At 49.0% G+C, this 23,958-nt stretch overlaps 1 protein-coding gene across 5 annotated transcripts in view; it reads left to right on the forward strand.

The window, feature by feature from the left end:
* The first annotated feature begins 1,872 nt into the window (after positions 1–1,872).
* SNED1 (sushi, nidogen and EGF like domains 1) overlaps positions 1,873–23,958 on the forward strand; it is a 143,181-nt gene continuing 121,095 nt past the window's right edge. For all 5 annotated transcript variants that reach the window (XM_034782201.1, XM_034782204.1, XM_034782205.1 and 2 more), the window contains exon 1: positions 1,873–2,527. In XM_034782201.1, the coding sequence (XP_034638092.1) occupies positions 2,324–2,527 (204 nt within the window). In that variant the 5' untranslated portion in view covers positions 1,873–2,323. The remainder of the gene's footprint in view (positions 2,528–23,958) is intronic.

Below are 23,958 nucleotides of genomic sequence, written 5' to 3' on the forward strand. Positions count from 1 at the left end.
TTGCTTCCTGCAGGGAGTTTGTGTTAAGTTGTGAGAATCTGTCCCCAGCTCAGCCTCTAAAATTAGATTTTGCCTCTTTAACCTCTTCACTCCCAAATCGGACTAAAGGCAAGCTAGTTTCTCATCCGTGTTTCTGTGTTATCCAGGGTGACCACAAGGTGATGCTGCCCAGGGGATGCTGGCATCAGCTTTGACCATAGGTGCTGGAACTAAGGGGTCTGCGAGGGGGCTGCTGCACCCCCTGGTTTCCATCATATCCAGGGTTTGCAGTTTGGTTCAGTGGATCTCAGCACTCCCACCATACAAATTGTTCCAGCACCACTGGCTCTGTCCTCCCCACGTGGTCTGTCCATCATGTCTCTATCCCCGTGGGGCTGGTCTGAACAGGACTCTCCTGCCCCGTCTTGGCTTCTCCCTTGCAGGATGCTGTTCCTAGAAGCCAATGATCCCAATTGTCCCTTCTGGCCTTGGAAGCTCTGAAGCGGCAGGCCTGCCCAGAGGGGGCGGGCAAGTGGGGCAATTTGCCCCAGGCCCCAGGCCCCACAGGGCCCCCCACGAGAATATAGTATTCTATAGTATTGCAACTTTTATGGAAGGGGCCCCCGAAATTGCTTTGCCCCAGGCCCCCTGAATCCTCTGGGCGGCCCTGGCCAGCGGCTCAGCAATGAGACTTCTGGCCCTGGGATTTGAACCACATGCCTCCTGTGGCTCCTACCCCATGGGGTCCTTCCCCCCTAACCTCCCCAAACCATGAGATTCCAGTACAGTTGTGAAGCATGGGGTGCTCAAATTCCTGACCTTGACTGATGAACAGGACGATATGACTCAGACAGGGTCACCTTTGAGGTGCTGTACTCAGGGGTGGCCTTAAGCATAGTCAAAGCAGATGGCCACTTCAGGGGTGCTGCAAGCTCTGCCAAGCCTGGGCCAGCTCCACATCACTCTCTCACTGGGAGCAAATGGCTCCTTGCCTGCCCCTTCCCCCAGCAGCAGCACCAGAAGCAATGACAATGTAGGCCCTGATCTCCCCTCCTGAACTCCCCAGACCTCAAGGCTGGCCCCGGACTGTGCCTGTATGCTCCATAGTCTGGACAAGCTGCTGAGAAGCAGCTGCAGGAGCCTTTTGCTCTCTATGCTCTCCATTCTCAGGGGCCTCTAGACGCTGCCAGCACAGCCAGTCAGAATGAATGGCACTCATCAGTAATGTGGGTGAGTGGCTGGCTAAGTCTCTAACCCCAGTATGCTCTGCTTTGAGCCCCAGGGCACATAATTCTGCCCTCCTACCCTCCAAAGGAAGGGGACACCACCTGGGTTCTCAGGGGGGTCAGGATGAGCGTGGCTTAGCCAAATACCAGAGCCCCAGGCCCAATGGGGTTTGGGGCTGCACATGTGAGTGTGGGCTCTGCCCCTGGTGGGAAGCAGACCCATGCCTCTGCTAGCTTCCTGTGGTTCCTGCCTGTTTAAGATCCCCGCAAACCCTGGGGCTGTGTCCGCGCACTCCCTGCCAGCAAAGCCTCCAGAGTATTTCATCCCCACTCCAGGGTGACCCATTGCACCTCCCTCTATGCCCTGTTTCCCAAGCACAATCACCCCGACCCCTGGCATGTGCCAAAGGCCCTTGGGAGAGGAGGAGGCGGCATGTCCCCTTGAGGCACCCTGCCCCCATCCCACTGCAGGAGCAAGCCACGCAGGGGGCACCCAAAAGTGAACCCAGCCCTTCCTCCCTCCCCCCCCAGCTGCTGGCCCTGGCCCTTGCTCTTTAAGAACAGCCTTTCATTTACATAGCCCCACCCCTAAGATCCATGATTGGCTGACCATGTCCTGAGTATTAAAGGATGGCCAGCAAGGGTGGAGTTTGCTCTGTGAATGAGACCCCCCCCTCATCCCACACCCAGCTAAACAGAGACATTAGTGTAGCCGAGAGAGAAAAATCAGTGGAGAGAGACCCACAGCGACTGGCCTGCGACTCTGGGACCTTTCTGTTTATACAGAGATTCTAGCTCTCTTCAGTGGTGCCTAACTCTCCCCACGCTACACTGCCTAGGAGGGGGGAAGCGGGGGGACTCTGGCTTTTGCACCATTGAGATCTGTGCCTTTTTATTCCTGCTAGGCAGTTTGCAGCTCAGCCTGTTTTTTTATCGCATTCCCCTCCCCACTCCATCCCCTCCAACCAAACCAAATCATACCAGCATTAAAAACCCAACCAGCCCACGCAAGGACAGATAGCAGAGTTTTGCAAAGTTCTGCTTGATGAAAGCCAAAAAAAAAAAAAGCCCCGGTGTAACTCTGAGTTGAACTAAGCGACAGCCGGTGTGTTGTGGAGATGCGGGGCCTGGCTGGATGGATGGTGATCCTAGCCCTGGGGAAATGGGTTTGGGTCGAGGGTGTTGTGCCTCTGGCTGACTTTTACCCCTTTGGCTTGGAGCAGGGGGACGCTGTCACTTTGAAACAGGATGATGGAGGCTCCGGGCTTCAGCCAATCTCAGTGAAATTCCCTTTCTTTGGAGTGGGACACACAGGACTGTATGTAAGTAGTGGTTTCTTTACTTGGGTTCTGGGGGAGGCTGAGGGCTCTGAGTGGCTTCATGGCAAAGGGGCTTTGCTGGGGCATCACATTGTGCCCTGCAAGCTGCCAGTTCCTGGCACAAGGATTTGGCCAGCCTGCTGCCCATTTTGGGATGCTTATTTCCCCACAGTGAGTCCTCTCCGGAGCTCACGCAGAGGGAGAGAGGGACTCCAGGCAGAGGTTTAGTTCTCTTGCATCCCAATCTGAGTGGAGAGAAAGAGCCAGGAGGGAAAAAGTGACATAGAGTGAGTGACAAGTTGCTTTTGGCATGGAAACGGCTCCCAAGGCAGGCGAAGGGCTGGGGCCGGGCAGGGTGGCACTGGGGAGCCTACAATTTTTTCCCAGACTCTACTCTGACTTTTTCTTTCCACAAGTCAGAGCCTAGTGCCTGTGAGAGGGAATGAAATTCAAGGGGAGAAACTGAAGTTGTGCAAAGTCTGGGTCCAGTACAGCCTGCTGCAGTGCCACTCTTCCCCGCAGCTCCACCACTCCTGGAACTGCAGGGAGAGAATCAGTCTATCTCCATGGCCATTCGGTCCTTGGCGTCTCTGCAACATGCCTACACAGGCGCTGGTTTTAGGGATGTGGACATCTGTGCACTGGGAACCAGACTGAAACTGCTACCTTATTCCAAACGGGTTACTGACGATACAAAGGCTCTGTGACTGAAGCACAGTCTAAACAAGGAAGGGTTTGCCAGGAGAGCTATATAGCTATACCTGCAAACCCTCTTAGTGTGGATTCTGCTTACACTGGCTAAAAAGGCCTTTAGCCAGGATAGTTTATACTGGTTTGGCAAGTGAAACAAGCTATACTGGCAAAAGGCCTTTTAGACCAGTGTAACTGCATGGACACTGGAGCTTGTGCCGGTATAGAAATGTCCTTTCGAAATCACATCCAATCAGCAGGGCTGTGCCAATGAATGTTTTGAATGTAGACCCGGCCTTAGTGTGTCTGAGGGCATTTGGGGGAGGTGGCAAGTCTAGCATTATGAATGATTGGTAGTGATTTGGGGGTCGGTCAGGTCCAGCGTCTGTATTCAGACAACATTCCAGGGGCGTCAATGTGGGTTTTGCCAGAGTATGGACAGTGTCACAACCTCCGGCCAAGGCACTATGTTTCTGAAGGATACCTGTCCAGCATGCCTCAGACACTGCCCAGCTTCGTCCTCACCCACTATTCAAAAACTATCATCAAGCAAGATGATTAACACTGGCAAGGAATAAGATGCAATGGGCCAGTTCTTCTACAGATGTAAATGGGCTTTGCTCTGCTGAAACCATTGGGGTAACACTGATTTACACCAGCTCAGGATCTAGCCCATTAAAAGTCCAGGTCAGGAGGAGGTGGGCAATAAATAAATGCACAGAAGGGAGCGTATCAGATCTGAGCGAGTGGGGTCATATTAAGAGACAAGCCCTGTGAGCAAAGTTTTTGGGGTGTTGGTTCCACGTTGAGCTGGTGGTTCCGAGTTGTTCCCAAGTTGGAAAGTTTGAATTCACAAGAAAAAATGTTCACATACATTTTTTTGAATTATTTTTTGCAAATGTAATTCACAAAGGTTGATGGGAACTGGTGCCTTATTTTTCACTTGTCCCCATTCAGTGAGCAGCTGTAGGACAAGAGGATGGAAATGGGTGCCAAAGGGTCTATAGGCCAGGCTCTCTCTTAGCAAAGGCCCAATCTCTCACCAAAAGGCTGGGGTGGGGGTGAAGATGTGGTGACAATCTGCAATGCAGGTAGAACCTGCATCTGCAAACCCTGGTGCTCTCTCCTCATCTCACCTGCCTCTGAGCACTCATTTGGACTGAAAGATGGACCTTGACCAAATGCCATGCATGAATGGTAACTCAGCAGGTCCTTGGACAGTCTAGGAACAGGCATATCTGCTCACTGTATTGCTATGGGAGAGTTTTTATCAGTCTGCTGATATAGAGCCATTAGAGAAGCTCTTATCACTTGTATATGTTTGTCTGCTTCCCATTAAAGTCTCGTGTCTGGGTCTCCATTGAAAAAAAACATTCACTCCCTGCTGACCTGGTGTGGAGGTGCCTGGCCCCAGCCGAACGCTCCCGATCGCTACATGTTGAGAGTGGCTTTGGATTGCCCACTTGGTTCCCCGGTGACCAATTGGCATGGAGATCACTGATCAGGGAGGTGCTTGTTTCACTTGGGGCAGCTCCTGTCCATCTGTTCCCTTAGGATGGGCAGGCAAAGGGGGCCAACAGGGAGTGCAGCAAGTGGAAGGAGTGATTCAGTCGCTCAGCCCATTTCCATCTTCCTGTGCAAACAGACAGAAAGTGAATATCCCCCAATCACTGTGTTCCAAAAATGACCTTTAACCTTTACATCAGTGCAGAATTGGTGGGAAGGTACACCAGAGAACCCCCACAAAGTCTCTGTGGCAGTCTGCACTATGGACTGGAACATAAGAATGGCCAGACTGGGTCAGACCAATGGTCCATCCAACCCTGTATCCTATCTTCTGACAGTGGCTAATGCCAGGTGCTTCAGAGGGAATTAACAGAACAGGCAATCATTGAGTGATCCATCCCCTGTCATCCAGTCCCAACATCTGGCAGTCAGCTGTTTAGGGACACCCAGAGCCTCTGATTGTGTCCCTGACCATCTTGGCTAATAGCCATTGATGGACCTATCCTGCATGAACTTATCTAACTCTTTTTTGAACCCAGTGATAGTTTTGGCCATCACAACATCCCCTAGCAGTGAGTTCCACAGGGAAACTGTGGACAGACACACTTGTAGTGTGTAGTGTGCACAGAGGGTGAATCTAGCATCACATCCCAGATGAATTAGGGTTTTTGCAGCTCTAGAATTGGTGTTCGTGTTCAGGGAGTGGAATGCCCTTGCAGTCACCAACTCCGAGCTGAACCAGCAGCCAAGGTCAAGACCATGTAGCCACGCTACAGCTGTGCAAAAGGGACCTACAGCTGCCAAAAGCGGTTCCTGTGATAGGGAACCTCCAGTGGTGTAGGAGCATTCTGGGGAGACAAAGCAGTGGCTGGAGCAAGGTGAAGGGGCATGGTGAGAGCACAGTGTGTTCCAGTGGTCCTGGGCTGGCTGAACAGCCCCTGCGGAACATGGGCTAAGGCAGTCCTGTGACCATTGTCGTTACTATCACTAGACCAGGGCCCCCTTGTGCTAAGTACAAACTCTCAGTGAGAGACAGTCCCTGAGCCAGAGAACTTGCTGTTAAAGAGACTAAGGGTGGGAGGAGAAGCAGAGGCCCAGAGAGGCAGAGGGACTTGCCCATGGTCAGACTACAAGTTGGTGGAAGAGCCAGGAATGGAACCCAAGTCCCCTGTGTCCCAGTGCAGCACTAGACGAGAGGTTCCTAAGCTTTTTTTTCTTTGCCCCTCTTCTCTGTGGGAGTTGTGTCACAGTCTCCCCTCCTCCCCCCCCCCCCCCCAACTCCTGCCCGTCTTGAGCAGAAAAGGACTCACTGAGGGGAACAGGCAGCTCATGGCCGGGGTGGCAGCAGGACCCAGCTGGCTCCATCCCTGGAGGAGCCCATGGCAGCGTGGTGCAGAGCGGGCTGGGGCTCCTCGCATTCCCTCCCCCTGCCCAGAGCCTCTCATTCTCGCAGGCTGTGGAGGGTTTGAAATACGCAGGGCTGCAGTCAGGCTAGGACAGCAGGGGAGGGTACAGGGAGTGCCCAGCCATCTGGCCGGGGAGGAGGGGGAGCAGCAGGCTGCTGTCAGGGTGTGGCTGGGCAGGGTGGGGCTGTGCTCTCGCCCACCCTGATGACTCTCTGCATGCCCTCCCTGGTGCGGCACCCAGCCGGCCGTGGCCCTGTGTCCCAGCTTCCATCCCCCTGATGCCTTGTCGCATCCCACAGTGTGAAAAGCAATGCACTCGCCACACTGCCTCCTTACAATCAGTCTGTGCAGTGCTTGACAAGCTAGGGCCTGCTCCCCTCCCACTGATGTCAGCATGAGCCACGCGCCTGGGAGCTTGCTGAACTGGGCACGTGGCATGAGCCACATTCCCTGCCATGAAGGGCTCACAGAGAAGGCCCCATTCTTGGACAGGGTTTCATGAGCAAGGACCTTGGGGTCTCCAATGGACTCTGCCTAGGGCTAAGGATCCCTACTTCAGCTCTCTGGGCAGGTTCAGGTAGTCAGGAACAGGGCCGCCCAGAGGATTCAGGGGGCCCGGGGCAAAGCAATTTCGGGGGGCCCTTCCATAAAAAAAAGTTGCAATACTACAGAATATTACATTCTCGTGGAGGCCTCTGTTGGGTTCGAGGCCTGGTCAGGAAAGGGAGGGAAGCATCGGTGAGAAGCGACGGATAGCTAGTACTCCTGACAGCGGTGGGGGCTGAGAAGGGAATGGAAGGAGAAGAGAGGGTGCGTGCTCCCAGGGTAGAGAGAGCAGACTAGAAAGAACCAAGCTGAGGGTGGCCAAAGGTTAAGGAGAGGGTTGGGGAGACCCATTATGGGACAGTTGTGTGGCATTGGACAGAGAATGGTAATGTCTTTGTATGGCTCAAACCACCCCATGCTAACTTGTTCTCTGCGAAAGCCTGAAGGTTTGGGGAATAATGTCTCAAGACCCCTCTTCCCTTTCCATAGCACCCTCGCGGGTTCCCTATTATTTCCTGCCAGCCTTGTCCCTCAGGGGTGCGACTGAGGAGAAGGAAGTGAGCTCGGAGGCATAGGCGGAGCAAGGGGATGTAGGCTCTTGAAGGCGGGGGAAGGAGGTGCTGTGAAGTGGGGGTAGCAGCAGGAGGAAGCTGATGGTGGTGGCTCAGAGCCTTGGGTATGTTACCAAGGGCAGGCTGGGAGGAAGGAGAAGAGGGGAGGCCAACAGGCACTACTACAATAGTGAAGGCAAGCGGGGATAAGCCGTGGGGGCAGTGAGAGGGAGGGAGCTGAGTGATGTTAAAAAGGAAGAAGTGCTAGCATGTGAGAGGCTGTACCATGAACACATGGTTTGGCTTGCTGTGCATACACCACATCTGACACAAAAGCAAGGAGTCACCTAATGGTACATCATGCCCTCTCTGCCCCCTCCCCCCCAAACATCCCCTTCCATTGCCACAACTCTGGCACATCACGCACCACAGCCTGCACTCTGCCTCTGCTCCGAGGGCACCCTCTTCTGCACACACCCACTGGCCACCTACTACTTTCAGAGAACACCAGGCATCCTTGCCCCCTGTGGGGCCCAGTGTAGAAGGCAGCCTGACCACAGAGTCTCTGCCAGGGGCCTCCATAATGAAAACACCAAGGCTGACATCCCAGCAGCCATTTCCTCATCATCATGCTGAGGGTGACTGTTCTTCTTGCCGTTTCCCATGTTGAGACATGTTTTCCTGCCAACCCCTGGGAGCTGAGCAGCACCCCTCACAGACTGTCCAAACCCACCAGTAACTCTCTTCCCTGCACCCAGAATTGAAACGGGAAGACTAAGACTCAGCTGCCTTCCAGCTTCATTTTTCTCCATCCTCCCTCACCTTTTTAATTCAGTTTAAATTGTTCCAAATGCATCTGGATTTACTTGGGGACAGTTGAACAGTTCTAATTGAATTTAAAGCATCAAAGCTATAACAGGATGTTGAGAATCAGAATGCCTTTGGTATTTAAGGAAAACACAGGCAGGAGCCATGTGAAAAGTCCTGTTGGGCCGGAGATCTGGGTTCAGGCAAATCTCACAACTCACTTAGCTTCCCCCTGCCCTTCAAATCAGCTGTCCCACTAGCAACCTCCAGAGTGGCATTGTCCAGGCTGGCGGAGATTATGTAACTTGTAGTGGAGCTCCTGAGGCCTGCAGGCCTTGGACAGACAGACACCAGAGGCATCTCCCACATGCCACCTTTCTGCCGGTGACGTTCAGGTGTCTCACATGGGCTCAGTTCCACCAGAACTTGGGCCACGAAAACCAGTTGAATGGTGGAGCTGTCCCGAGGACTCATTTCTTGAACTGGTGAAGATCAGACGCGTCGTGGAGGTAACCTCAGGAATTACATCCCCTCCACCAGTCGAGAGTGTATGGTATTGGCTGGTGGTTAGACATATCCCAGAGGTGACCTGAGAACGTGCATTGTTGTGCGGTGGTGATATGATGATTCATGGACGTGAGCTCAGAGCTCATGCTCTGTAAACTCTGGCTGTAATATGTGGCTGTGAGGTGGATACCGTAAGGCCTTAGGTGTGATGTAGAAAAAACATCTCTGGGTTGAATTGTAAGACAGTGCCTGGGAATGCTCAGAGGCCTTCTAACAACTCAGATCACTTTCTGGAGAGCATTCCATTTATAGACCAGTCACCTTACATAGAAGCAACTTTCTGTATTTATCTCTCCTCCACTATTGTTAGCAGAGTCTGCATGAAAACATGTCCCTTATCTGTCCCTCCTCTGCTGTCTCTCGCCCCTCACCTGAAGGCAAATTCACCGGAGTTTGGAACCTCCGTCTGCTACTGTTGAGATGCTTGTGCCATAATCAGAGAGTGAGGGTTTCACATAGGGATGACCACTCGAGCAGATAAACTCTTCAGAGACAAAGCTCTTGTTTTGATTCCAAATGTCCCTGAGGGAGAAGAAATATAAAGATATGACCTAGAAATTATAGCCTAGAAGTTTGAATGAGGCCTGATTCTCCGCTCCTTGTGTTAACATTTACATCAGTGCAAAGTGATTGCTAGCAGAGCAGAATGGCAGAGAGTTACGCACTCTCTGCACCAATCTAAATGACAATGCCAGGTGCAGGGCAATGGAGAATCAGACCCACATGTTCCTGATCCACCAATCTCACCATGTCATCACAGGTCTGGAGATTCAGCACCAAACCAGATGACTCTCATACTTGAGCTAAAAGGATAACTTTATTAGCTAGTAACAGTAATAGGCTCTTGTCCTCCATGTGGAAACAGTCACTGAGTGGACTGACACTCCTAGCTAGCATCTAAGTATTTAACAGTGAAGATAATTCATCACTGGAACAACTTACCCAAGGATGTGGTGGGTTCGCCATCATGCGGTCTATCAGTTAAGATGGGGTATCTTTAATGGACATGCTGTAGCTCAGTGAGAAGCTCCAGGCTTGATGCACAGATTATGGCTAAGGTTCTCTGGCCGATGTTACACAGGAGGTCAGACTAGATGACAGCAATTGTCCCTTTTGGCCTTAACATCTGTGAGTCTATCTGAGGCTCACAGGAGTTCAGATCTCCATACTTTGCTGCCACCTGCACCACCAGGGGCCAGAAAGGAGAGAACCAGGGCCACTGCCCCTCGTGTCAAGGGATTTCCTTCGTCAGTGCAGCAGGTCTTCCAGCTCCAGGGTCAAGGGGCAGGACCAGAACTCAGTCCCTGGTGACGACCCAGTCCTAGGGTGGGTAAACTAACAAAGATTTTGTGTAATCTGTGTAATTTGTTAGAAATCCAAGACGGTGGCAGCGACAGAAAGGACTGATGATCTGAGTGTTTAAATGCACGTATCTCTGTGATCACTTGAAACCCCAGCTGGAGCTCAGTCTCATGTGAGAGCTCAGCATTTCTGCATGGCTGTGGAAATGTCAGCATTTGAGCAGATGTCATAAGGCTTTTGCAGGACTGAAAATTGACATGCAGATGTTGAGGGCTGGGGGAAAGGCCTACCAATCCACAGGGAGAGACCGGAACCAAGCTGGGAATAATAATCTGCATCATTGGACTGTCAAAGCATTGTGCTGCTTCCAAGAAAACTGCAAGAGCCGTTCCTTCATGGGCCTGGGTCACTCCTCAGTCACACCCTCTGAGGGCTACTCGCTTCTCCTACAGCCTCTGTCCAAAGACAATGTCTGGTCCATCACAAGGTGCACATGTGCCATCAGCACTGCAGATGCCCTTCCATGCACTCAGTCTGCCACCTCCAATCTACTTCCATCAAATTGTACAGCACAATTGTAGGCCCTGACCTGGCAGAGGGATCTACTCTCGTGCCTGGAGCTCCACTGGCTTGATGTTTAGGTCTAAGGCACTAATTCAACAAGACTCTGATTCAGGAAAGCACTTGCCTTAAGCATGTGCATGTACATATGTGCAGTCCTGAGCAGAGCTGCTTTCCTGAATCAGGTCTGTTTGTGTAACCCGAAGCACATACTGGCACACCTGGCTGTGCTGAAGCCCAGGAGAGGGTTGTCAGTAGCTTGCACTTAGGACAAAGCATATGCCTGGAAATTAGGACCTGAAGGTTTGATGCGCCCCCCTGCCACCAACGTGTTGTGGGACTTTGGATGTGTCACCCCACCTGTTTCTGTACCTTTGTGTCCCATCGGTAAAATGGGGCTTAGGCTGCCCTATCTAACAGGGTTGGGCTGTTGTTTCCGAAGTGCTTTGAAAGCCTTCAATGGAAAAAGCAATGGAAATGCCTAGTGTTATCTTCATTACATGTAGAAGTGCTCACCCCAGCCCCTGCATAGGATCCACACTGCTCCGTAGAAACGCTCCAATCTCCTGTGAGGTCCTGCCACACTCTACAAAGATTGTTCTGTTTGTATGGTGACTAGCACCACAAGCACCACCTTTACACTGACTTTCCAGGGCAATAGGAGACATGTAATTATTCAGATAGCTCTAGGCTGGATCCAGCTACCCTTACTCATGTGGAATAATGCCTGTGTGACATCCTGACCCTGCTGAAGTCAATGTGAGTTTTGCCATTGATTTCAATGGGCCCAGGATTTCAACCCATGAGAGCACCTCTGGAGTAAGATGCTACCTAGCATGAGTAAAGGTCTCAGAATCTGGTCCTTCAAAACCAAGCAGCAGAAGAGTTAACCGCTTCCAGAGTACAGATTTGTATGTTCCGCTGCTTTCACCTTGCCACTTAGGAGAGACACTAGGCAGGGGTATTAAAATGTACTAGGACAAATGTTGGCATCATCCAGTCCTTAATACTCAGGGAAACAAGCATGGAAATCAGTGGTCCCAGCCCTGGTTCCACTGATGCCAGTGACAAAAGTCCTTTGACTGTGATGGGACCAGAATTTGGTCAAGTGAGACTTTGCCTGACTAAGGACTAAATCCAGATGGAGTCCGGACATCAGGACTTGGCCCATGGAGATGATGGCAGGGCACTGGAGGGAAATGTAGGGAGGGAAGACACATGGGGGCAGACTTTTGGGTGCTCATTATCCAGCATGGGGGTCAGCTTTTCAATAGCTCAGCTGCCATTTGTCTCAGTGGGGGGAGTCTCTGTTTGTCACAATGGGGGATTCTCTGTTTGTCTCAATGGCGCGGATGAGTGCTAAGCTCTTGAAAATTGCCCCCAATTGTGCGTGCTGAACCTGTCTGAAAATTCTGGCCCTGAGGGCCCCGAGTAAAAGTGTGATGAATTTCAGCTTGATCCTGCTCCCATTAAAGCCACGGGCTAAAATCCATTGAATTTGGTTCTGTGGCATGGGCAGTGCCTGCTTGTTGCGCTGGCCTCTGCCGGGGTCCTACGGCTTCTCCTTTCCAAACTGTTGAGGCTTCTCATGCATTGGGCAACATTGGCTCACCCTGATCCAAGGAGCCACCCTGCTGTTGGACCACACACGACATGCGTGTTGCTAATTGCCAGGGCAGTTACTCATGTCAGGTAACAGCTTGTCACTGAACTGCTCAGAATTAGCAGATATGATGTGGCAACCCATATTCTTCTCCCCATTTCATCTTAGGCCCAGCCTACAAGACTTAGGAAGCTTGTGTCACTGAGCAGCATAATCAGGGCTTACACTGCGCTGCAGGAGCACAAACCTGGAGGCTCAGCAAGGAGGAGCAGCACAGGGAAAGAGACAAGTGCGCAAAAGGGAAGGGGGGCGACAGGATTTGCAGAGAGTGTGGCAGATACTGACCCCAGTGGGAGTGGTCATGCTCATCAGCTGGGCTCCAGCTGTCTGCTCCCTGTTTCCTCCCTTCCTTGATTTCGGCTCTTGTTGGGTGCCTTGCGTTACTGGCTCTGTACCCCACAGCGGGCAGCCAGCAACCAAGTTCAGGCAGGGGATTTCTTTCTTTTTTAACCTCTGGGGTTAAACCTCTGACTGTTTCAGCCAGTGATCTGGGGGAGCCGGGGAAATCAATGTGTTTGGAAAACCAGTGATTGATTGAAACCTGAGCCAAAACATTGCAAAGCAGCTGCAAAGTGGCAGGGAGCCTTGGAGGAGACAGGCTGGGGGGTCCCCCAGGGAATGCTGATGCAGCCCAGATAAGCAGAGACAACTCTTCTGTGCAGAGGAGCCTATGAGCAGACACAGCACCGGGTCATGCCTGCCATTGCCCTCTTAGGTTTTTCTACCTGCCCTGATCCTGTGCTTTGCCAGCTGGGGGTTATAAAACCAGGCCCCTTTAAAGAGCTCCCGGAGGTACCACAGGTAGGTGGGGGCGGGGGAGGGTGAGAGTTTTCACTGAGCTCTTAGGTTCTGTAGAACACTGAAGCCGTCAAGGCATGTTGCTAGCAGAAGAGAGGGTGAGAGTGCTGGCAAATGGAGGAGGCCCATAGGAGCGGCTAGGCTTGCAGTCTTGGGGATCAAGTTGCCAGGTGATGAGTTGACAGAGAGCAGGCATTCTCAAATCATAGAATAGCAGGGTTGGAATGCTCCTCTTCTCTTGGGTCTTAGAGTTCAGTATCCATAGAAGTGCCTGGGAGGTCCCAGAGCCAGATGACTCCTAGATGCCAATGATTTGGGCACATACCTTACATGCACCCTGTTGAAAATGCACCTTGAATCATTCCCTGTTTCTCAGTATTATTCAGCCATCAGTCTGTGCCTATGAAAATCCAGCTCCATGATGGCTTAGGTCTGCTGGTGATCCAGAACCTACCAGGCCTTCTGTGCTTGCAGATCGGTCAGCGTCAGAACTGGGTTTTAGAGACTCAGTTCACTGGGCCAAATCTAGCAGGCACAATGCCACTGACTTCAGTGGCATGTTACTTGCTTACACCAGGTCTGAATTTGGCCAGTCATGTAGCATGGGAAGAGACCTGTCCCGCTTCCAAGCAACACATCCTTCCAATGAACGATTCTTCTGTTACTGGAATGGGAGGTCGCTCATCCCTGTGGTGATGTGCTGGGGGGTGGCAGCACTAAGGGAATACTTCTAAAGAGCCAACAAGTCTCTGTGATTGGAACTTGCATCCCCCTCCCCTGAGGAGCCAGGGCAAGGTTTCACAATGTTATTTCAGGCTTTGGTGACTGTGAGGGTCAGACCCCAATGCTTGGGGCTTGAACAAGGCTGAGGCACCTCTCAGCATCCTACTTAAACACTATGGACCCCAAGTAAGACCTAAGCGGGACCTCAGCCTTGCATTGGTTCTGTGCAGGAGGAAGGCACGAGGTCCATGATTGCTACTGATGGCCTCAGTGGGCCAGATCCCCAGCAGGTGTACATTGATCTCAATGGTTTTACACTAATGTACACCAGCTGGGGATCTGGCCCATTGACTCCAATGGAGCTGTAGATGGTTTACACCAGCTGGAGATCTGGCCCCAGGCATCCAGAAATTTTTCTATACAAGAGCAGAGGTAATTGGGTGAAATTCTCTGGCCTGTGATATACAGGAGGTCAAACTAGATCAGTGATACTCAGACCTCAGCGGTTTAGAAGCCAATTTAGCAATCAACATTACACCAAAGAGCCATGGGGTGTGAATTCATTGTTTCTTTTCTATAGTACCGTATATTCATATTTAAATAGTATGGCAGGGAAATATTTAGTTTAGTATATATATTTAGTATATAGAAAGAGTTTATATATATATATTCTCCCAGCAAAATGACTGACCAAGTATTATTATTTTATCAACTACAATTGGTTAATAACATAGTAAAAGCACATCCTGACTGGTTAATAACTTAGACTGGTCAATAATTAAATCACACGGGGCTTTAATACCATGTGCTGCAAAGAGCCACAGGAGACACATTAAAGAGCCACTTGTGGCTCACAAGCCTCAGTCTGAGGATCACTGAACTAGGTGATCTAATTGCCCCTTTCTGGTCTTAAAATCTAAGAGAAATAACATGACCTTGCAGCTCGGTGCTTTTGAATAGGAGGGGAGTCTGTCCTGCCAGGGGTTAAAAGCTTGGTGCAGGTGTCCTAGCTCAGCTCTGCCTGATTTGATGTTTTCCTCACCTGCCGAGGTGACCAGCTGTCTGGTAGGGAGATTACAGCAGGGGTTGGTCTTTATCTCCTGAGAAAAAGGGAAAAGACTAGGATTTTATTTATTTGAGTGCTGTTTTCCAATTCCACATGCCTCTCTTTTGAAAAGTGCTGCATGAGGGAACAAAATTCTGTTCCCCAGGCCGAAAGCAAGACTCCATGTCCCTGGTTAATGAGGGAGATGCCCAGATGAGAATCTTAACCAGGGCACATTCCAGCCAGATATGGGATTTAATGTGGCAGAGAGAGAGCTGTGCTGGATGAAACCTATTGCCAGAATGACTCATGCACTTCTATCGGTCATGCACAGCACTAAAAGAGATGCATGCACATGTGCTAGATCTGCCTGTCCTCCACTTCCACAATGGACAGGCAGAGACAGCTTGACTCCTTGCTTCAGTTCAGGAGCCAGTCCCACCATGTCATTCTGCAGCTCTATCGCCTGCCTACTTTATGAAAGTCTGCTCTCTGCTGAAGTGCTGGCTGGTGGGTTTACCATTCAGGTCATTGCTAGCCAAAGTTGGTACAACAGGGAATGATCCCAGATTCCAGCTGCTTACTCGGGCTGAGAAATGAAGGTGCTGTTCCTAGGGGGTTGGTTTGCCCTGAAGTTTACTTTAATCACTGATAGGGAGGTCTTAAAATCACCTGCTTTGCTATGGCCTTTTTACATTGTGGGACAGAGTCCCCATTGGTGTAAAGTGGTGTCACTCCTTGTAGTCAGTGGGACCAGATCCCCAACTGGTGTAAATTGGTGTCACTCCATTGAAGTCAAGGCCAATTTATACCAGCTGCAGATCTGGCTTTACAGTTAACTCCCTCTTGGGGAAGCCAATCACAGCCCAGTTGCACCCAGCCTATGTTCTCATACACTTTGGGTTTGCCTGTGTAGACCAGACCAAACTCTTAGAGCACCATCTGCAGCCTTACCACACCCAGCCATGGCGCACTTAAGACAGCACTTACTGCGGCCTCAATGTCCTCCTGCTACCACTTTCTAAAGGCAAAGGCCATTGAGATTGAGCTGCTCCTTTGCTACTCTCCTCACCTGTCTTGCTGGCTCTTGTTCTCTCTTCCTGTTATCTTACTTTGGGCCAAAGTCTGCGTGTAAGTGGCTGCAGTGCCATTGGCTCTGGAAACATAGGCTGAAAGTATCTTTCTCTCTCTTCTTCCCCTTGCCTTTGTTTTCTTTGTCTCCTCACACCCATCTAATTTCCCCCCTCCCCAGCACCCTGAATCGTCCCTCCCCAAGTTCGTGCCTTAGCCCTTCTCACTGCAACACTAGGGCCATGCTTCTGTCCACTTCACGCCTCTTGCTTCCTCGTAAGGAACCTCTTGATGCTCTGGTAGGGGCAACAGAGGATGCTGGGACCTCCACTCAGCTACATTTCCATTCTAGTTTTCTTCTCTCTTTGTATTTGGAGAGGCAAAGGGAAAGGGGGGGTCTGAGCTGTGCAGGGTCCTTTGGGGATGGTGAGAACTTGTCAGTTCTTCAGAGGGAAGCTGGTGGCTTTCTCAGGACTCTCAAAAAGACAAGGAAAACCTGCATTAGAGAAGATAAGGTCTCCCTGCTTAGGGGGAAATACATTCCTGAGGAGGAGGATGTTCTGTGCTCCCTGAAGAATACGCAGGGTTATGCTTTCAATACACATTTCCTAAGAGAGGGATTTTCCCAGTTCTGTGTGAGACCTTGTTTCCTTACCCGGATCTCCCCCTGCAGAATACAAGGGATTAAAAACCTTCAAACCAGGCATTCCCTTGCAGCATCAGGTTTACTCACCCACCTTCGGTTAAGAGTGCTTTTCCCAGCTCTTGTTCAGGGTCTGTTTTCACCAAACGGTCTCTTGCTTCAGCAAAGAAGGGAAACTTCTTAATTTCTCCATACCAGAGAAAGGTTTCTCCCTTGAGAAGAAAGGGGATGCTTTTCGCAGGCCGGGCTCTCCTGTCAGAACATGCGGGGGCCACCCTGAATTCTTCAAGGGGAAGAGAAGGCTGTGATTCAGTCAGGAGATCCATCTTAATCCCAATTTCTCCAGAAAAATATTCCCAAAACTGGCTCATTCTGGTCCAAACAGCATGGACAGGCCATCTTCAAGGACATCCCAATGGACATTTGCATCAATGCATTCCCTGCCTTTATAGAGTAAAGGCAGAAAACTTTGGCTAGCTACGATGGGACCCTTAAAGGGACACTGTCCATTTGAAAATCCCAATCCGTTCTATCTACTAGTACATGTACAAGTAACACCTAACAAATACAAGTAATGCCCATGCTTCACCTGTGAGTTTGCTCTGTGTTGTGCAACACCTAGCACAATAGATTCAATGATTAGGGCCCCTGGGTGCTACAGTAATACAACTGATAAATACAAATCCCATTGCAGCCAGTGTGTATGTGTGGGGGGAGGGAGTTACACATGCCTGTAAATCTTGGCAGGATCAGGGCCTAAGATGCTAAAAGCCTTTAGTAAAAAAAGAAATGGTCTCTGGATTTTCCAGTTTGTTTACTTGGTGTGTTTGACAGCCCTTTGGCCCACATCCTCAAAGGTATGTAGGCTCCTAATTCCCACTGAAATCCCTGGAAGTTAGGAGCCTGAAAACCTTTGAGGATCTGGGCCTTTGTGTCTAGCCAGTTTTATGGTTTCTCTGTCAACTGGTTAGCAAAAGACCCTTTTAAATATCAACAGGGGGGCAGGAAATCCCTTATACAAAGTTGAAAGGGAATTTTAAAAATCCAATTTAAAGGGCACTCTCCCAGAAAAGCCTGGAAATTAGTTAATATTTTTAAATACATGGAAGCCGGTCCCTTTAACTCTCTGGGTAAGGTTGGGAATTTTATTATTGCATGGGGATTTCCCTGGATTCCTGCCTTTTAGATTTCTTTGCCCCCTTTTCTTTTAGGGAGATACAAAACAGCCCCTGGAGCAGAAACACCCGGGAGAGCCATGTGTTTCTGGAAATGTGCACCTGATTTTGGGGCTGGAGGAGCAGGGCCAGTGCATGTGCATTGCCACATTGTCAGAACTGGCCTGTTTGTTCGCGGGGCTCTGCCCCATTTCAGGACAGTGGCAGGGGCATCTGGTTCCTGTTGGCATTGCCCTGCCCAAAGGGGAACTGGATTAATCTGTTGCATTAGGGATTCTAAAGAGGCATGTCAGGAATAAGAGGGTCAGGACATGGGGAGGAAGGGGTGCTAATTTGTAGGACCTCGGCGCTCAAAAGGTTGATCCAGCCCTGCTGGCATGACTCTGTCCCCTGACTCATGTGGGCAGCCTAGGAGAGCTGAACTGTCTTGGCAGATTGCTACAAGATGGCATTAGTGTGGGGAGGGATTCTCCCCCCTGGGGAGCCTGGCAATTTAACAACAACCCAACCCTGGGCACACACAATGAAGGCTGTGTGCTTGGAGATTAGGAGATTCCTGCAGGAGCACAGCACCCGTAATTATACAGGCACAAAAATTCCTCACTAGAGAAAAACTGCTAGGTGCAGCGCAGTCCTCTGAGGGAGCTCAGGGTGACAGAAAGGGGAGGGGTGAGCTCAGTCTGGGAAGCAGTTGATTTCTGTGGAGTGGGACAAAAGTGCTGTCAGTAAGAAGCTGCCTAGCCTTTCTCTTCTCTGCTCAGACAGGAATAACAACAGTGCTTAGCGTTTATAGAGCGCTTTACCATCATTCACCCTCTCACCACATCCCTGAGATCAGGCCCCGCAGGGATCTGACTTGACTTACTCAAGGCCATGCAGTAAATTAAGTGGCAGAACCTAGATTAGACTAGAGTGACTAGAGGGCAAGTGTGAAAAATCGGGACAGGGTGTGGGGGGTAATAGGTGCCTATATAAGAAAAAGCCCCCAAAATCGGGACTGTCCCTATAAAATCGGGACATCTGGTCACCCTAGATTAGAACCCCCCAACCCAGTGTTTATTCCTTCAAATCACACTCTCTCTCTCTGTCTCTTTCCCTCAGGAAGCTTGGCACCCCATTGCATAGCTAGTCTTAGTGCCCTCACTGTGCATGCAAAATATCATCTTGGTCTCAAATCATCTAAGAAACTATTGGGCTCATGCTGGCACATGGTTCCCAGGTGGCTGATGGCACACAGCACATTTCCCCACCTGTCTGTGGCCTTATTTGCATCATGTTAAAAAAAAGCAAACTCTTCCTTCAGATCAAACATTTAGCCAGAAAGAAAATTAGCAGTAGACTGTTTGTATCTATACTGAGACCAAGCAATGACCTTACAACATTCAGCGGTTTTTCTCCATATTCCTTTTAACGCTTTACAGGTACACTAGTTTGGCAAAACTAGGGCCCCATCTCACAGTGCTTATTCAGACAAGAAGCCATTAGTTATTGGCTCCAGCCGTGTCCACTTTTGCAGGGATGAATTTGCTAGCTCAGGCCCCTAGTTCTCTGAAATGCTTGTTCAGTTGAACGAGTTAAAAGAAACCCCAACCTTTTGCCTGCTGCCCTGCTAGCAGGTTAAAAAATGCCCTGTCACTCATAGTTTCCAATACACACTGCAAGGAAAACATCTGAGATTGTTAAGACTGACATAGGCGGATCTGGCAGCCTTTCCGTGTTTCCTTGGATTGGGAGAGATTTGAATTTGGTCTCTCTAAGAATGACTGTTGCGTCACTGCTATCTGAATAACAGGGCCGGCTCCAGTCACCAGCTTGGCAAGCAGGTGCTTGGGGCAGCCACTCCGGAGAGGGGCAGCAGGTCCAGCGATTCGGTGGCAATTCAGCGGACGGTCCCTCACTCCCGCTCGGAGTGAAGGACCTTCCGCCAAATTGCCGCTGCAGATTGCGATCGCGGGGGGGTTTTTTTTTGGGGGGGGGGGGGCTGCTTGGGGTGGCCAAAACTCTGGAGCCAGCCCTGCTGAATAAGTCTTTGTTATTGATCAGGCACAGCTCTACAGTGTGTTTGTCAGATAGGGCGGATCTTCAGCCTATATTGTGCAGGTCCACTTTTCTTCACGTGCCACTGCACCCTGAGGTGTGGACACGTGTCGAGGTGCGTGCACAACCCTCCCTGGAGTTATCCATGTAAATCAGATGCTGGGATTTACCTACACCCCCCCTGAATTTCCCCAACAGCCCTCCCCACCCAGTTACATGCAGTGTTGCCAATGTAATCGTTGGTTGGAAATTTTAATTGAAATAGAAACATTCATACACACTTTAAAAGCATATACAGGATATGAGAAAATACTTGTACCTGAGAAAGTATAATGGGTTTGAAAAGTACGAACAAAGACTAGTTTCTTCATACAGCTGTTTATGACAATGTCAGCACTTTTGTTTTGGCTATATTGGCTTACCTAATAATTTCAAATTATTATTTATAATCAAGGTCTGAATGAGCTCTCCCCTGATAGCTAGTGATGAGCCAGTGGTGGGTGGAAAGGCTTCAGGACCAGACTGTATTTACATGAACACACCTACTCTGCCTAGGAATCCCATAGACAGAGCTGTGCTGCCCAAGTGATCGATTTTGGCTGTGTTGGGTTACAAATCACTTAAGTATTAAACGTAGGGGTCATGAAATGTTGTTATCCTTACTGTCCTAGTAAAGGGCAGCAGAACTGTACTTAGCCTGACTGAATGAGGGGGTCTCCCTCAGTGCTTAATTTGTGCTAGAGCTTTCCAGGGCTGAGCCCCAGTATCTCTAGGCTCGGCAGTTCATAAATGTGGGACCACTGGGCTTGTCACATCAGTTATGAAAGTAACAAACTTGCTTGAGCCCCAGCACCTCTTTCATTACAAATTAAGCACTGGTCACCCCCAACTGAACTGCACTACCTAAGCAGGAGGTTTGGATGCCATATCCTAGTGAAATGAGAGAGGGTGGGGCACGGGTGTTTTGCTTGGTGGTGTGGGCTCTGCCTAAGAGTCACAGGCACTATTTGACCTGCCCCTCTCTCCTGTTTAGAGAGAGAGCTGATTAGGCTTCATAAGTGACCACTAGAGCTGAAATCACTGATAATCAGGTCTAAGTGCTTAGACCTGCTGTGGGACAGTGTTTCTGTGGAAGAGACAGTCCAGACTGCACTAGCAGCAAGGTTCCCCCCTGAGAACTGAAATCACAGACAGCTGGGTGATACCGCAAGAGACCGACTTGCAGATGTTACAGTGGCATAGGGTGACCAGACAGCAAGTGTGAAAAATCGGGATGGGGGTAGGGGTAATAGGAGCCTATATTAAAAAAAAAGACCCCAAAATCGGGATATCTGGTCACCCTACAGTGGAGGGTGGCAGAAGAAGATGACAGTGCACGGCCATTGGGGACAGAGCAGTAGAATGAACGGTGGCATGACAAACAACAGCAGCCAGAGCATTGGACTATGCTTTAGTGACTTCACTACAGAATGTTAGATTTGTGACTGGGAAACATTTAAAATGCATTATTTGCCAAGGTCATTATCTTACATCATCGCTATCTCAAGAGGTCATTATCTTGGGGAGTTTTTGTACTAAACTTTTTTATTATAATTATTTTTATGTAAGAATGGCCATATTCGGTCAGACCAATGGTCGATCTATCCCATCATCCTGTCTTCTGACAGTGACTATTCCAGGTGCTTCAGAGGTAATGAACAGAACAGGGAATCATCCAGTGATCCATCCCCTGTCATCCACTCCCAGCTTCTGACAAACAGAGGCTAGGGACACGCAGAGCATGGTGTTGCAACCCTGCCCATCCTGGCTAATAGCAATTGATGGACCTAACCTCTATGAACTTATCTAGTTCTTTTTTGAACCCTGTTATAATTTGGGCCTTCACAACATCCCTGGCAAAAAGTTCCACGGGTGACTGTGCGCTGTGTGATGAAATACTTCCTTTTGTTTGTTTTAAACTTACTGCCTGTTAATTTCATTGGGTGACTCCTGGTTCTTGTGTTAAGTGAAGGGATAAATGACACTTCCTTATTCATTTTCTCCACACCAGTCAAGATTTTATAAGCCTCTATCATATCCCCTCTTAGTCGTCTCTTTTCCAAGCTGAAAATCATTTTTGTTGCCTTTCTCTGTACCTTTTTCAATTCCAATATATCTTTTTTGAGATGGGGTGACTAGAACTGCATGCAGTATTCAAGATGTGGGCATATCATGTAAAAGTAAAAGTGGAGGAGCTTGGTTTGCCAGACTGATCAGCTAAGCCAATACTGACAACCTATATGAAAAGGCTGCAAAACACCATGCCTCTGGACTGCATCAACATGCAGAAAGCCTTATAAGCTAGTCACTGTCAAAGCCAATTTTAGAAGAACTTAATGAGGCTGTTAAAAATGCTGGAGACACAACTTAGTTTATGTGAACCAACATGGCTGTTGCACCATACTTTCTATTTAAGTAAGAAATACCACACACTACAAACTGGAGGCCAATGTTAAGTGCATTGTCTCTTATTAATCCTGAAGTTGGACACTGGTTTCAAACAAGACTGACAAATGCTCGCTATCTTTCTGAAAAAAACTCAGCTGACTCTCTAGGACAGGGTAGGGTGACCAGATGTCCCGATTTTATAGGGACAGTCCCGATTTTTGGGTCTTTTGCTTATATAGTCTGCTATTACCCCCCTCTCCCTGTCCTGATTTTTCACATTTGCTGTCTGGTCACCCTAGAACAGGGGTAGGCAACCTATGGCACGCGTGCCAAAGGCGGCACACAAGCTGATTTTCAGTGGCACTCACACTGCCTGGGTCCTCGCCACCGGTCCGGAGAGCTCTGCATTTTAATTTAACTTTAAATGAAGCTTCTTAGACATTTTTAAAACCTTATTTACTTTACATACAACAATAGTTTAGTTATATATTATAGACTTATAGAAATAGATCTTCTAAAAACATTAAAATGTATTACTGGCACGCGAAACCTTAAATTAGAGTGAATAAATGAAGACTCGGCACACCACTTCTGAAAGGTTGCCGACCCCTGCTCTAGAAGCATGCGGTGTGACAATGAAAGACTCAGCAGTTGAAAAAGTGAAGAACTCTCTCACCATATTCAAAATATGTGCATACATGGCTGATGAAGCACCAATGCAAATAGGCATCAAGTATTAAGTCATTGCATATGTTAGCTTGATGTCCTTGATAGGCCAGTAGATGCATTCTAGATGTTCAGGTTATGGAAGACACATCAGCTGTATCTGTGACATCTTAGAAGAGTTAAATGCTTGTAAATTGAACCCCAGACAGATGGCTGCTTGTGCATTTGATGGAATTACAAACTTCTCTGGAAGACATGGTGAAGTACAAGCTTTGCTCAGAGAAAAGTGTAACCCTAATCTCTCCTATACACACTACAGAGGCAACGTACTCTAGCTAGTGCTAGTACAAGCTGCAGAATCTTAAAAAGACATTAAAAAGCCACAAATTTAATGGCTTTTTTATACTCTTTTTTTCAGCAAGAGTCCAAAAGGACTGAACATCTTGGAAACAAATAGAAGATACACTGGAATTGAAGTTCAAATTAGTCTAACCTGGGAAAATATGCGCTTTCTCATGAGCGTTTCTTGGCTGTTGTCTTAAAATTACTGCAACTGTTATTACTGGCTTTGGAAAGTATCCACCAAGATAGGACAGATCTAAGTAGTGAGGCTGGTGGATTACTTTTGTTACTAAGGTCAGAGAAGACTATTGTGAGTCTCTCTTGTAAGTCTACTGTTGAAACCACTTGGGTCATTAAACATTGTCATCCCAGGCATCTGCTTCAACAGTAGTAGATCTTTGTCCAGCAATAGAAATTCCCCTTGGATCACTCAGAGATATCCATTGAAAATGTACCAGAAGAGGCAAAGACGTTGACTAATGAAGGTACTTATATTGACTCCTTAAGTGAAGAGGACAAGAAGTGCTTGTTAAGCCAGCTGAAAAAGTACACAGACTCGATTCTTACAAATCTACTATAGCGATTTCTGGGTTTTACTCAACCTCCACATAGCTTTTACAGATGCCTGTCTTATAAAACACCTACAGTTGAATGGAGTGAGGCACTACCAGCAATAGGGCTGCTATGTGATCAGGGCAGAATAGAGAATTTTGAACACAGAGTGGAATATCATACGACGAACGAATGAAGATTTAACTTCAACTTCTTTCTTATCACTAGTGGTTCAACCCAATCTTTGTGCTATGTTTCCTGGGATGAAAGAAGTAGGAATCCATCTCTTGCTACTGCCAGTAACAACATCTACAGTTGAGCACACTTCTTCCTCATTGAATAGAATTTTGTGTTCT

The sequence above is a fragment of the Trachemys scripta genome, chromosome 9 (genome assembly GCF_013100865.1).
Source record: "Trachemys scripta elegans isolate TJP31775 chromosome 9, CAS_Tse_1.0, whole genome shotgun sequence".
In the NCBI taxonomy this organism is placed as follows: Eukaryota; Metazoa; Chordata; order Testudines; family Emydidae; genus Trachemys; species Trachemys scripta.